Source organism: Daphnia pulicaria, chromosome 7 (genome assembly GCF_021234035.1).
Source record: "Daphnia pulicaria isolate SC F1-1A chromosome 7, SC_F0-13Bv2, whole genome shotgun sequence".
Classification (NCBI taxonomy): domain Eukaryota; kingdom Metazoa; phylum Arthropoda; class Branchiopoda; order Diplostraca; family Daphniidae; genus Daphnia; species Daphnia pulicaria.
In genome coordinates, this window is record NC_060919.1 from 7,750,871 (window position 1) to 7,767,203 (window position 16,333).

The 16,333-nt window shown below is 38.8% G+C and overlaps 1 protein-coding gene and 1 long non-coding RNA gene across 2 annotated transcripts; one reads left to right on the forward strand and one right to left on the reverse strand.

The window, feature by feature from the left end:
- Window positions 1–494: 494 nt before the first annotated feature.
- On the forward strand, window positions 495–1,359 carry LOC124348365. Its single transcript, XR_006919953.1, has 2 exons — window positions 495–764; window positions 827–1,359. It is a non-coding gene; the product is annotated as an uncharacterized LOC124348365 (long non-coding RNA).
- Window positions 1,360–11,260: 9,901 nt separating this feature from the next.
- Window positions 11,261–12,647, reverse strand: LOC124348573 (5-hydroxytryptamine receptor 1-like). The gene is made up of 2 exons (XM_046798798.1): window positions 12,174–12,647; window positions 11,261–11,509 (listed from the first exon to the last, which is right to left on the reverse strand). Exons 1-2 carry the CDS (start codon window positions 12,645–12,647, stop codon window positions 11,261–11,263), a joined length of 723 nt encoding a protein of 240 aa, XP_046654754.1.
- Window positions 12,648–16,333: the final 3,686 nt, after the last annotated feature.

The following is a 16,333-nucleotide window of genomic DNA, read 5'->3' on the forward strand; positions in this document are numbered from 1 at the left end:
ACTGTATAATAAAGATAACTTACCTGAAAATGTTTTCACACACATGCAATCTCGCTTTGGCTAATATATCAAACATCCAATAACCCCTACACAGCAGGGGCAAACTACTTAATTTGGCCCTTTTCAGTAGTTGTGTTAAACTAGTTTCAGTAGTTATTTTAAACTGCTGAAAAGGGCAAAATTAAGTAGTTGGCCGCTGTATTAATAAGCAATTTAGAAAAAGTATGATTTATCATTACTTAACTCAGAAATTGCCCACTGAATGGTGATTCTTCCTACTTATTATTGTTAATATGCTTAAATTTTAACAGAAAGTTAAAAATTAAAAGTAGTTTACCCAAATTTAAGTACTTAAAAAATCAATCAATTCAAATCAATATTCATACTTAAATTTGGAAAACTTATTATTTCCGTTATCGATTGATAAGCTAAGAATTGATTTGTGGAATTGATCAAAAATACTCAATTTTTTTTTGTTTTGATCAGGAAGACTACACACCAATTGATAACACACTTTACTTGATGAAGATTGACTTCATTTATCGTCATGTCAAATTCTATGCAGTGTTCGATTTGTAATTTTCTTATAAGGGTAGATAACGCCAGCCCCACTGCATTCTATCAGCACGTGAAGCATGAACTCAGCCATAAAGCCCCATTTCACGTTGTGTGCTGGCATCCTGGCTGAGATAGCCATTTTCAAGTTTTTCATTCATTTAGACGCCATTGGAATAGACATCATGGAAATTGTCAAGTGGATAACAGTGAGTTGTTCATATTATAATTAACATCAAGAAAAAACAAATTAACCTAGCTCCTTTTTTAGATTTACACAGTGTACACTGTGTGTTGATGATAGCAATGATAGCTGATGTTGCTGGTGTACCTTTATCACCAGCAGCTGTTGAGGGACCTTTGTCATCAGCTTATGATGGACCTTTGTCATCAGCTTCCGATTGACCTTTGTTGCCAGCAGCAGATCCCGTGACACAGCAGATAATTGGCAAACTTTTGATGCTGGATAATGTGATAGACAATCTTTAAATTTCCTCTCCTGACAACCAGGAATGGGAGTCTAGAATGTTATTCCAACTACATCACACATTTTTATACCTTTTGAGCATTCAATTAGTGTCAGATGCCATTCATGAAAACTATGCACCATGTGCATTCCTCATTCAGTGTCTATATGTTTACATTATTACTCCTGGTGTTATATAATCAATTATGTTTATTTTTATTATTTTTAATGCTGATGGCAGGCAACATTCCCTGTAAGGATTCATGCATTCAACTCCAACTTGTATTCCAGTGTCATACCTATATTACTGAACTAAAATAACACACATGCATCAGTTACACAGCATTTTTTTATTTCAATGAATGTATTACATAAGTTAATGGAGATTGTAATATATAATTTCTTTTATTGAAGAAAAAACTTATTGCTCTGGTCCCGTTTTACTCTGTCGGGTGTGCTTTATTTAAAGCAGCCTTTCAAACAATTCACGAACAAGAACAGATGACGCACTACAGACAAGAAACTTCTTGGACCAAATACTTCCCCATCATGCCAGTGGAAGTAATTTTAAATCCACATGAGTCGTCGTTTGAATGGATACATGATGACGACCTTGGAAATGTTATCGATCAGGTATTCCAAACTGTTTATGTGATCCCGTTTTTAGATTCCCTCCGGCAATATTGCCATGTTTGGGACGGTCATTATCCGAAGAACCATCCTTTTTACATTGAAAACCGTGACCATATTCTTCGCATTTAAGTTTATATTGATGAGGTGAAGAACGGAAATCCCCTCGGAAGTAAGAAAGGAAAGCATAAAGTGTTTTACTAGCAATTACTGAATCTTCCTCACATCTTCCGTTCTTCTTTTAGAAATATTTTGCTTTTCGGGATAGTTAGTTGTGCCATACTAAAAGAGCGTGGTGTCGATGTCTTTTTAAGGCCATTTATTGACGATCTATTACTTTTGCATGCAGGTGTTATTTCTATTTACGAAACGATCGTCGGAAGTGGTATGGGATGTTATTACACATCGTATGTGACATAAGTTTCAAATTTTGTGGGTGGGTTTAAAGAAGGGGTTGGGTTTCGCTAGATTACCTTGCCATTCATGCATGATTGTTCGTAACGATCTCGAAAAGATACATCATGAATCGCATTGTATTATGAGGAACCAAATTACTTATGAGCAGCAATGTACGGAAATCGAGAACGCTGTTATAGCGACAAGATATATTCTTTCAGTGAATTATGGTATGGTATGGCCGATCAGCTTTCGACAGATTACGCTAGTTTGACTCAACTAAATATTTTATGCAATATTTGGTGCATGTGGGACCTGAAGGGATTTTAAATAATAGTTCCGGTTTATTACTGAATTATCTTATCCACGATCCGGTTATTGAATTAAAACTTGATATAGTGAATCTTAATCTTTCTATGCTTATGAGCGATAGAGAATTCACTGTTCCTCCACAGATAAAACAAAATTAGGTGCTAGAGCAAAAAAAAATTTCTTTTTCGTCTTCTGAGATGATGTCTTTGACAATGTATTTACCTATTGTTTTAGTGGAATTTGTTTCTTTTGATAATCCTCATTATGCTCCAAATAATAGCGTCCCTGCAGTGCTATCAGTTTTCTGAGAAGGACTTTGGTTATTCTCACAAAAAACATCACAATCACCAATTCAAATCATGTTCTTCTTTATCCTAGGCCGGTAGAATCTGAAAGCAAAGCAATAACCCCCAAATAACATACGTTGCTTCATTTTCTACTCAATTATGGCTATTTGGCCACCGATATCATTGTGTCATCTCATGGTGTTTTCGCTTTGAATAAAAAAATGCGTGACTTAAGAAAATAATGAGTAGAAATTCTAATAATCATAATGTCCCCTGGACTTTCACCACTCGCCATAAAAAAATGTTGACGCTAGATATAAAAGAACATGGTGAAGGACATTTTCTAAGTGGTAACATTGAAACTTTTACGGTACACGGTAACCATTCTACAATGGAACCAAAATTTGCTTGGTGGTGGGGAAATTCGTGTTTTGATAACAGTGATTGTTTGCACGAAGAATTAAAATACCAGCCTTTAAAGACACTGATCATAACTGGAAGAGTTTTTAAGGCTGGAACTGTTTTTTTGTCGTTTTCAAACTTGTGACAGTCAGCCAGTCTTTTATTGAATTTTCAAAGCCATATTATTGGCTGGCAAAACATTTTTGGTAATGGAAGACCTGAAAACTTTCATTTTTACGTGACGGATTTTTTTTTCATAGTAAGCGCTTTGAAAACTTATGTTTTTCTTCCCACCAAAATTTAAAATATCCTAGACCGCTTCTTTCGTTTTTATTTAAAATTGAGCTTATGTACATCCAAATTTTTATCATATGCTGCTGTGATGTTTATTCCGAAACAAATCATAAAACAAATAATACCATCAGAAACTGTTATAAAAAAATAACTGTTTTCAAAGTGTGTTTAGCGGAACAATGTTGGTTTTGAGTTGATGGGAAAAATTTGTACCACTAATCCAAATTAAACCATCTGCTCTCATCGTCACTTTCCTAACATTATTATTTATTTACATTGCCTTAACGCTCTGCACAAATCATTGACGATCCTTTAATACCTGACCTGGTAATTTAAAAGAACTGTTGTTCAAAGAAATGTTGGTGGTAATTTGAACACGCGCGTAGAAGGTGTTTTAATAATGAAATTTGACGGAGATTTTAAGATAGTAGTGGATGTGGATTCGTCAGAAATATTTCTTCATCTTGAACAAAATGTTCTTAAAAAGCTGGAACAATCTGAAACGAGTGATGGTGATTCTATTATTCATATTGCTGTGGATGAGGAAGTTAAAGTTAGAAGTCTGAAACGGAAAAACACTGAGAATGGTGATTGCTCTGAAACAACTAACAAAACCCCAGAAGGCAGCACTGATTTTCTCTTTTTAACTTTAGATTGCATTCTATTGCAGGTTCAGAACAAATGCCCAAGATTTATACAACAAGAAACCAAGCTGAATTAACAAAATCAGCAGCAAGGTAAGAGTTGCTAAAAGGTCACAATTTCTTGATTCGAGTAAGAATCAATTTAAAAAGCATGTTTGTTTCTAAACCTAAAACTGTTATTTGAAATTTTTCCTAAAATAGGAATCAAAGTTGACGATGTTGACAAGCAGCCAACACATCACATCAGTCAGCTCATAAGTAAACTACACAATACTGTTGATGGTAAATAAACCTATGCTATTTCATTTAACACAAGCTTTTGATATTTAACAGATGATGATGGTGCTGATTTTGTGCTAAAGGCAGCAGTTGACAAGCAGCTGGATCATGGTATTCAGTTGATCCATCTCACAGCTCAGTTTCCCAGTGAAGGTAATTGTGACAACTACTTACTATGTATTAATTATCCTTTGCTCTCAAGCTATTAATATGAGTTTAACACAATTTGTTTTTTTAATATCAGTTGACCATGTTGAGCTTTTCCCAAATGCCGAAGTTAACCAATAGCTTGAACATCGTAATCAACTGACTAAGCTTGGTGATTGCGATAACTACTTACTAGATAATAATTACACTTTGCTCTCGAGCTTTTTTTTAGTTAACAGAATCTTTTTATGCAAAGCAGGTGACAATGGTGATCTAGTGTCCAATGCAGTAGTAAACTAGCAGCTTGAACATCGTAATCAACTGACTCAGCTTTCTTTTTCTAGTAATAATTGTGACAACTTGTGTCTAGATAATAATTACACTTTGCTCTCGAGCTTTTTGTTTGAGTTAACACAAGCTTGTTATGTAAAGCAGGTTACAATGGTGATCTAGTGCCTAATGCAGAAGTTGAAATTAACCAACAGCTTGAACATGTTAATCAACTGACTCAGCTTCCTAATACTGGTAATTTTGACAACTGCTAACTATATTTTTTTACCCTTCGCTGTTAAGCTATTCGTTTGAGTTTAGCTCAAGCCTTTCGTTTTTATTGTTTATAGAAGTATGCTGTGATTTATCGAACTGCACTCTTCCAGATAAACGATATGAAGAGTGGGAGATAAACCCATATCTAGCCGCATTGATCAAAGAGAACAGACTTACTCTTAATGTTAACAAATTCTTTTGGTTTTTGCCAGATATACGTAGAATAACTTTTGTTGAGAATGAGACATAGACGAGCGATATTGATTCAACTGAATGGGTCTAGAGAAAGAGAGAGAGAACAAAATATTAAGTGCAGATTGATTTTCATAAAGAATATGTGACTTCAAAAAAAAACTTGAGGTAAAACATTGTGACTAAACGGCTCACTAATACTCGACGGTCTAAAAATCGATTAGAAAATTAACAAATAGTGGAAAAGATCCCTCGAGAATTCCGGAAATGTTTGTTTACGCTTTGACTTCTTCGACGTAATTGTCTTCAGCAAGGTGAATGTCGACGTGAAAATTTTGACGATTACCATCGGGCAATGGCAATAGTAATATAATATAATAATATAACTTTGTTTCAAATTTCGGTTTCCGTTCACCCGTTACTTCTCCGTCGTATCCTAAGACTCGGAATGTGAGGCAAATCTCAATCTGATGAAGCAAATTTTCGACCTGTGGATTAATCAAAGTGGAAAAAGTTGGTAATTGATAACGACCTCAAGTAATCGCAAGCATTTTCTACACAAAATGTTTGTGTTGTATACTTTTACTATTTGTATAAAAGAAAATGGCAATTACGAGGGGTCCTTGGTCCCAGATAGCACAGTCATGTCAATTTAATATCAATTTGATATGCTAATGTCATTTTGACATTCTTGCCTGAAAGTGTGACATGAAATTGACATGACATACGTGTAATATTTTGGATATCACGGATTTGATGTAATAAAGATGTCCATTTTATTTGTAGAAAATCACACCTTTTTACATCTCAAAAGTGATGTGAAATTGATGTTTGTTTTGGTATGAAAATGTAGATATCCAATTTTGAATATATTATTGATGTACTAAATAACACAATTTGTCTTACATAATTTTGATATGACAATGGCGGTTTTCGTTATTATATCTAATTAAAGATATAAATTTTCTTACATTATTTTGACATGAAATTAAAATTTTATTTTATACATTCTTTCCTGTTTGAAATGCGATATGAAAAATATGTCGTAATTATATCTTATTATGGTTATCAATTTTTGTTACATTATTTTGATATGTTTTTGGTATTGTACTAAATATGATGTGAGTTCGTGTCTTAAATCCGATATTAAAGCTATTATTTGATGTAAACGCCACTGATGAGTACTGAAAATGATTACGGAGAAAATATTATTTTAAAATTTGTTTATTATTTCTCAGTTATCATAAATGTGTAAATTGTGTATATATTTATTAAAATCAATTACAGATTATGCAGAAGAGGGAAAAATGCAAGGCTTTCTTCGTAATTCAAACCAACACATTTAACAGCATTCTTAAAATCAATGAATTCTATACTAAAAGCAGGTTTATGTACATCAGACTTGGGATCATTAGCAACAAAAATTTTCAAAAGAGAAGCTTTAAGCGGAGAATCAAAGAGATTTGAAAATTTCCCATGATTGTCTTTTTAAACAATATTTGACGAAAGAAATGGACTTATCTGTCTTTGCAAGCACTTTAAAAATCTCGCATTTGTTGTTAATGACATAACAGTCGGACGAAGATTTTACCTTAATTGAGCTGAAATTAAATTGGTATGGACCGTAGTGATGTTTCTGACAATCTGGGTTATAATTTCCAAAATTATCTATTTCGGATAACCATTTTTTCAGTTGTGCTAATGGTATTCTTGTACCCCGCAACATCTTCTGTAATCTACCAAGAAAATTTTCGAGTGGGAATGAACTGAAGCAGTCTAGAGAACCCTTTAAAAACGGCAGTCATCGGCCAAGTGATTGATGGAATGGACATTATAAATCAGTTGGTAACTTCCGTAAAGAACACCAAATTGAAATGAAAAGTATTTCAAACATTGTTCTGCATAGTTTAATTGTTCTTCTGTTGACGACGATGAAAAAATAATCCGGATGGCTGTATGGAAGTATAAAAATTGTTCGTACTGTTCTTCGGATAGAACACTTTTCAAAACTATCGGCCCGCTGTAAAGAAGGAATGTTCTGAACTCTACCGCTTTCCAATCTTCTATTTCATCCAAACTTCGACTTTTTCTCTGGAACTCCATAGGGAAACATTTGCTTAACGCAATTATTCTGTTATTTATCGTAGTTTGGGCGATTGCAGAAAGACGAAAAACTCGATCTTTGGCCTGTTTGTTAGTTCGCTTAGTTTTTCTGGGTCTTCAGTTATTGGCTGATTTTTTCTCCCCTCTCCACAGCAGCAGTAATTTTTTCATCACCCCTAAACATACTAGGTGCATGTAATTTAGCGGAAAACCTAATTAAATTTGCAAAAACAATAATGAGATAATATAAGCCATAATAACAAGGAATATGTAGATAATCTTCACAGTCTTTCATTATCTCCATATCTTTAATAATCTTTCATTAATTTATTCTTTTATTAATTTCTCTTTTTTTGCGGCGTCCTCGTCTCGTATACAGTTAAAATAAAATAACATAGTTTAATTATGATGTTGGTTTGAAAAACATGTAAAAAAGGCATTACAAATTTTTTATTTAGGCTATACCGTTTATATACGTTAGAGAGATTGCCCTATTTATATCAATATTACACAAAATGTTCATATTTCTATTTGCAATATACATAATAATTACCTTTTATCATGTCAATGTTAAACTCCGTAAATGGGCTGGTTCCCTGATGATGTTTTTTATTTCTTTGGTGTCGAAATGACATATCATTACTGAAGTCTGAATCTGTTGCTTGAAATGTCATTAAACCACCAATTTTTTCACCTCTTTGTACGCAACGTTCACGTCCAAAGAATGCTCCGTGTCCGACACATTTTTTAACGAAACTGCCGACAGGTGCATCACACACAACACACTGTAAATTAACACTAAAATATTTTCCGTCAACGGTTACTTTATGTTTTTCTAATTTCTTCATTTCTTCAATGAAGGGACACAAGAAGTCTTCCAAGCACGATGGTTTTGAGGGGCCGTAATATATGCTTATAACGAAAGGTCTTGAGTCTTTTATATGAGTGATCCTGCCAAGTACAGGCCAAACATTTGTTTTTGAAAAGCGGTACAAAGGAGCACCATCAATGTTAATTACTAAATTTAGTTCGATTACACCTACACCGACACCTTGTCTAATTTTCTTTACGATTCCAAGAATGAAACCGAAATGTTCGAAATTGCTGTGATTGAAGTGTCCTAGCGTCTTTTGGAACATCGTGCCCCAAATCTCTCAATAAAAAAAAAATGTCATTCGTCGCAGTATGCGTCAAACTGTTCTTGACTGAAATTCTTGCAACTTCTGATTTGAGGTGAAAATTCATTTTTTCGACATGATTGGCACTAAATGTCATAGATGAACAACCACTCCATCACTGGGAATGTTTTCATATTCTTCGTTTCCGTTTTCTTCACTCACATCGACATTCTCATCGGAAGATGTATTATACTCCGAAAGCTGCGAAACACACATTCTTTCTTCTCCGATGAAAAAACAACTTCATCAAAGTTTTCCTGTTCACCCACTGTGTTGTCATCACTGACATCAAAATTATATATTCCACTTGTTTGAAATTGAGTTAATAAGTTCCTTTCTTCAGCGTTTGCACTCGCGTTTGCACTTTCACTTTCATTCTCATTTCGTTTTCTTTGTTTCTCTTCAATCTGACACTGTTTAATAGCGTTTGTAACATGCCTCTCAAAAGATCTCTTAGAAAGCATTGGATCCATGATGTTAAGGAGGTTTCAAACGGAAGTAAAATAGCCTAATACTAATCTGCACACTCACATCTCTAATGGCTCTGCTCACATAACATGGGGATGAATAATAGGCAACTGTGTACACAAATTATAAATATTATGTCAGAACACATACTAATTTCACGTAAATACATATAAAAAACAGCATTTAATTTATCACACAAGTTATAATAATTTCTAATTTTAGCCTTTTATTTTGTAATATTTTGAACTATTAATTGGTAGATTAATCCAATTGGAACAATTTTCTTTTTAGTGTGAAATATGCAACGTTCATCAACATGACGCTTCATATTCCGTCTGGCATACTCGCACGTTAAGAAAGTCGAAGCAATGCTACTGAGTTTTGTCAAAACCTTTTTCAGAAAGCATAATACAGAATTGAAATTTCTCAATCTAAAATTACGAGGAAAGTTGTAGCTGGACGTTTAATTGTTGTAGTTGGACGTTTAATTGTGCTGTTTTTCATGCAGTCATAATCTGTGTACGTTCCGAAAAAGTTCATTGGAAACAAAACGAAAGCAGCAGACGACACTAATATTCTAATTAGCCGCCTTGGGCCTAAGATATCGATAGAAATTAAAAATCGAACCCTCCCCCTAAATCCGAACCGCTCAATTTAAATAATTAAAGCGGTTTTATTACATCCGCTGAACGGAGTATTTTAGTTAAAATTTTATAGTGATTAAACTTTTTGTCAAGCTAATCAAATATAAATTTTTCATGAGCGATATGAAACAAAATATTTGTTGGAAATGAAATGGACTTCCAACAGATGGCTGTAACATCCAGCTGAATTAGCTTAACGCAACTGTATATATTTAAAGGGCCCGACAGGTGGCCCCGTTGTCACCCGCTTGATTGCGCTATTTCTTTGTGCCCTTCCCCCACCCTGGTGTCAATGTAATATTCTGGAGGGGGTCGGGCCCCTCACTCTTATTCCATCGCTTGTCAGAGTCAGTCAGATATCCATGTATCAATAGAATACTGCACTCTCTGTCTTAATACAAAAGAATCACATCTCATCTCAATCACAAACACATCTATCTTTCCGTGTCGTTTAACTCGTCTCAACAAAACATATTTCGGTACGTAAGTAGACACGGCTTACTATTCCGAACAATATTTTGTTTTAAAATTTTTATCACCCCTCCCCCAGCAACCGTAAAAAAATGCGAACGATTTATTTTTTAGACCCCACCTCCAAAGTTTTTATTTTTCTCCTATTTTCACGACCCTTCCTCCCCCTCTACTTTGTACTTATTTCATCTATATGCAAATCAAATACAAAAATTAAAAATACGAATAACAATTCATTCCGCAATAAATATATATTTTGTGGATCCATTTTGTGTTTGGGGTAAATAACGGTCTCAACAGCAAGTCACTCACGAGGCGAAAGAGATTCCGATAGATTCACGATGACGTCATTCACAAATCTAGTTTTTATAGAGTTCGTTCGGTATAATGTTTAGAATATACTATATAAATATTTTATGGTTTAACATTCAATTTCAATTGAACTGTGGGGTGCAATTTGACAACGACTAGAATAAAAAGAAACACAAAAGCGTCTCCCACGGCCATGGGTGTGGCTACTGGTGTTTGCCTATGTAATAATATTACATAGAATTGAATAGCTGCCACATGTGCCACCTAAAGAAAGATGCGACCGAGAGAGACAGGCGAGGAATAGCCTTGTCACTACTTGTTTTATTTTGTTGATTGGCTCTTCTCTTGAATGAGAGTAGGAGAGAAAAAAAGTTGACATTCATTTCTGTATAAATGCTCTTTAAGGACAATTTTGATCGTCCGATCCCATTTTTCCTTGTGCCACTCTTCGCCATGTATACACATTTTTTTCTTTTATTTGTAATGGAGGTAAACATTTAGGGATGTCAAAGTTGAGCGTGTTCTCTCTCTCTCTTGTTGGTTCTCAGAGCACGAAACTGTAACGCGATATCTTTTCCTCGATAGGCGCTCGTCTTGCTTCTCATGTTCACGGGAGGGAACTAAAAAGTAGGATAGATTGGCCGATTGGTCTTGACTTTAAGTCGCTCACCCGTTTTTGCATAAGTGGCTCTGAAATTGAGGCAGATCTATGCAGATCCGATTCCCGCGCTCTTATCTCTCCTCCACATCGTTTTGAATTTGACTTCAGACTGCTTGTCGTGTCTCTCTCTCTCTTGTGCCGAGGAGACGCGCTGTCTTTTCCATTTTGATGTAGCTCGAAAAGAATGAGATGAAGGGACGGCTCGGAAACAAAACGTCCCATCATTTCTTACATAGACCCACTAACCTCGTTAACGAATGATTCTTGCATGCATTATGACTTGCACCTGAGGCAAAGGATCTCGCGGAAGGGCAGCCGGAAGTCTTTGTTGGTGGTGGCGTAGATGACGGGGTTGAGGAAACTGTTGGCGTAGCCCAGCCAGAGGAAGAGCGACGACAACCAGCGAGGGATGACCAGCGAGGCCGTCTGGTGGCTCATGAACGGACGGACCAGGGCCAGCACGAAAAACGGGAACCAGCACAACGTGAAGGCGCTCATGATGGTCCCCAACGTCGTCGACGCCTTTCACATTCGTCAAGTAACAAAATTAAAAGAAAATTAACATAAATTCCATCGGATGAATAAACCAACCGACAAGGATAACAACCCAAAAACCAGACTACACCCCCATCAACAATTTAAAAGACTTGAAACTATTCAAACTTTAAATAAAAAAGAAAAAAATGACAAATTTATGACGTGAGCCGCTGCGAAAGAAAGATATAAAGTGGCATAGAGTACACTCGGTGGCAGACGACTATAACTCTGGACTATATGGCCTCCTCGACGTCATTACGCCCTCTGTGTAGTCTGTTTCACTTAGGATCTGCTCAATGGAGTGTATAGGGCTCCTTCTATGGCCCTTTTCACCCCCCCCGAGGAGATACGATCCAGCAGGAGATGAAGTACCCCCCCCCCCTGCCACACAAACACACACACACAAACTTTGTGTTTTGGCCAAAAGGAGTTTCCAGGTCCTTTAGAGCCAATTTGATACAGGGCAGGGTCCAATTGTTTTTCTTTTTGGGTACGAAGGTTTTATGTATGATCTGCCGGAAACTTTTCTTTTTGAATGTTCGCCAAACCGTCTAAGAATTGATTGCGAGTCCAATCCGGAATCGATTTTCATTTCTCTTTTTTTTTAAATGTCCAAGATGAAAAATTGGTTTTAGTTTTGATATTTTACCTTGCGCTCCTTGTTGAGTGCGAAACGCAATCGGTTGCGACTTCCTCGCCGCTGGAGTTGATTCTCCTGGTGGGTGGGAGTGCGAATGCTCTGGCAATTCCGGTGAGGGGCCGCTGGCACTGCCGAGGGAACATGGAGAGCGGGAGCGGCTCCTGTTGACTGGATGGACGAGAGATCAGGAGCACATGACAGTTGGGCGTTGCCGACCGAGGGATTGCGGCTCCACCGATTCGATCCTTCCGGATCGTCGTCTTCGTAGACGTGGATTTCGGCCGTGCTGGCGGCCGACGAGGAATAGCGGCGATGGGGGCAGTTGTTGCTCACGCTGCGGGGAATGTCCAGCAGCGACATGTTGTTGACCTGATCCAGTCGACTCAGCGGCTGAAGGGCACCGGATGTCTGGACTTTCTCCTGGATTTTTCCCTTTTCTTTCGCCTGACTCTGCAATTTCGACTCGTTCCTCACCGTGCCCATCAGGGAAGCGCAGGAAGAGGCGGACGATGACGAAATGCAGACGTCATGGTTTGGCGGCCAAGTTGTTGGCCGGCTGACACCGGTTCAATGGTTGCCCACCCAGCTTCGGTCCGTGCTGTCCATCAAGGAATTCCGTCGGTCGCTGTGACGACGGACAATAACCATGGCGGCGTTGGTGTAGAGACTGGGCTGGTGGAGAGGATGGACCAGGAGAGATGACTGGACCGGTTGCAGAGGTTGACCAGCACCACCGACGGTCGCAGCCGCCACTTTTTGTTTGGCGCAGCTGTTGGTTCTGGTCATCAGCAAATGACTTTGGGCCTTTTTCTCCTCGTCGACGATCCGTTTGGCCGCCTGGAAGATTTGGTAATAGACGGCCGCCATGACAGCCAGCGGGATGTAGAACGAGCCCAGGGTGGCGTAGATCTGGTAGCCAAACTCTTGACACACATGACACTGGTAATCTTGTCCGGCAGCAGCCGTTGCCAATTCAATGAAATTGGCCAATGGTCCGTTGCTGGACATGGTCATCGGACTCGTTTGACTGTTGTTTTTGTTGCTGGGCTAGATGCTGCTGCTGGTGGTGGTGGGTGGATGAGGAGCGGCGGATGGTCCGTGTTCGTTGCCCAGGACGAGTAAAGGCGGCAGAGAAATGCAGGCGGACGAGATCTAGACGAGGGAGACACAGGAAATCATCCGGGCCGGCGTCCGTTTGACGCCATAGTCCAGCGGGCGGGTGATGGCCCAGTAGCGGTCGACGCTGATCATGCACAAGTTGAGGATGGACGCGCACGACCGTGCACGACAGGACGTCGAAGGCCACTCTAGTGTCGCAGGCGCTGGCACCAAACGGCCAAGTGCCCAGCACCTCGTAGACCAGCGCCATGGGCATCACCAGCAGGGCCACGCACAGGTCGGACACGGCCAGCGACACCAGCAGGTAATTGCACGGACGGCGCCTAACAATTATTTAAAGAAAAATCAACACACATTTTTAAAGAATCCCTCCCAGAATTAATTGCCAATCGCATAATAATTCAAAAAAGGGCGGGGACTGTCGACAAGGTCAAATAAATGGACGTGATATTCCAATTAATTTTCTCTGCTGTTACACAACAGCGAGAGAGACATTGTGAGTGCACAGTCTCCACGATAATTGGATGTCAAGTAAGACTACTCGATAACAATGAAGCAAATTACAAATGGAAGAGGATCTCTAACGAGATGATACAAGTCCCCCCGTCCCATTTCCCTATATCGACATTGAATATGCGCGGACATTAATACACGCAGCAGTAGCAGCAACCCCTTGACAGTATTCCAATTCACAGTTTGTGGAGTTTGTGCTGGGCGTCCATTTCAATTAGATTGGGAATCCGGGAGGAATAAGACGTCGAAACAAATCAATGTTTAATTCCGCATGACCAGTCAGAAAAGTCGAAAACGTCGTCGCCACTCAACCGACGATCCGGCGGAGTGGAGAATTTACACGAGCTTTACTCAACCGGTCTAGAATACGGATCGACTATGCTAAACCCCCTCCCCCCTCCCTCGCCATTCATTATTCATAATTCCGGTCCTATAACAGAGCCGGAACCGGCATAAATAGGTGCCCGTTTGCATTTAAGAGACAACGGCCGCTCCCGTATAACTAAAATCCGGCCGGATTGGGAGGGTAAAAAGAGACTCCCAAGCGACGGACTAGCAAACGGCGACGCAGTCGAGGATGTTGCCGACGACGGTGCCGACGATGATGAACAAAAGGGCGGCGCTGATGAGGATCGTCTCCGTCAAACTGTAATTCTCAATCATTCCACCGCCTCCGCCTCCGCTTCCACCGATGGCTATTGTATTGGATCCATCTTCTTCCAGCGGATCCGCCGGGCTGCCACTCAGAGTTTGGTTGTTGAGGTTTGACGGATCGCCGAAATAATCCAACGAGCCGGCGGCCATCGTCAACCAGATTGACGACTGTCGTATATTGTTCTATAGACCAATCGACCCGTGTGTTGATAACAAAGCAAGAGACCAGCTGGATCACAAACAAACCTTGGCGATTTCGACTTTGGCGTTAAAGCAAAGTTAAACAGATAAACGGCAGCTTTCAATCTAATTGTCAAGGTGGTATCGTAAAAATCTTAATAAAACAGGAGAAAAGGCAAAAGCTATTTCATATCTACGCAACGTCAGTTGTTTCTAGATCTCTAAAGCGTTTTGAGAAGGATCTTGTTTTTACATTCGACCAGACGCCACCTCAGCAATTTATCAGACTGCTTCCATTCTGAAAGGGACCTATAGTCAAACAAGACTCATTAAACGGCATCTGCACGATTTGACGATCGACTTTCGTTGCCTGTCACGTTCCACGTCACGTCAAGCGCAATACTGGCATCAGTCTTTCCAGCAGCGACTTCGGAGAAATAGACTTGCTCAACAAGTAAGTTTTACCAATGATAACAACCAAAATAGTAATATTTTAGTTAAGTTAAGACTAAGAACTATTTCTCCTAATCCATTTAAAACTAATACAAGTTAGAACAGTAAACTCGATTCTTTCCCTATCTATATGATAAACGATGATAAGCGTGAAGCGATTTAGATCGTAAATGAAAAGAAAACTTTGTTTTGTGGCAGGAATCTTCAATTCGTATAAAAATCGCGGATGTTTCTGATGTCAAACTTGTCGAGAAAGAGTTCCTAGGCAATCAAACGGAAACTATACCACGCCAACTGAATCCGCGACTGAGCCCACAGGAATTTATCCAAAAGTCAAGTGACCATAATTTTAAAAAAGACTTAAAAAATGAGCCTCAAAATTAGTCTGAAAAAGAAGAAAAAGCCAGATTTGGATTCAAATCCCCAAGAAACTAGCAAAGATGATGAATTGAACAAAGAGTGCTCAGAGAGTGACGCCACAGAGGGAAAACCGGATGAAGCAGCAGATAAAGTAATTGATGAAGTCGAAGATCAAGTCAAAGAAAAAGGTAAAGTGAAAGAAAAAGTCAAAAGTAAAGATAAAGACAAAGTCAAGGAGAAAGTCAAGAAAGCAGATGGCAAATCAGAGAATCGATCAAAGGGTGCCTTTGGAAGCCTTTTTTGCAAGAAAGTCGCAGCGGCTGCAGAGGAAGCGATTGGTGATTTGGACAAGTCGATTGCAACCAACGGAGAAGACCTGCCTGGCATCGATGAAATAATCAAAGATCCAACTAACTTGGAAGTTTGGGTCGATGGAGTATCACAAGTCGTTGATGGATCGATCGACCAAAAGGAAACTGATTCCGCGACTGAGTCAGAAGAAGAAGCAAAGGGTACGTTACCAGAAACGAAAAAGAGCAAGAAAATGAGCCTAGGAATGAGCCTGAAAAAGAGCAAGAAAAAGTCGGATTTGGATTCGAATTCACAAGACGATGGGAAAGAAGACGAATTGCCCAGCAAAGATTGTCTGGAGAGTGAAACCACAGAGGAAAAACCGGATGAAGCAGCGGATGAAGTCACTGATGAAGTAGAAGATAAAGTCAAGGAAAAAGTACAGCACGACGAACTAAAGCGGCCCAAAAAATTATTGACGAATCGAAGAACGAGGAGGAGAAAGTCAGACAGTCACAACGACAAAGAAAAAAGGAAAGTTCGTTTGGTAGAAGATGATGTAGAAGTTCCTGTACCAAAAAAAAACTCGTGTTACTAAA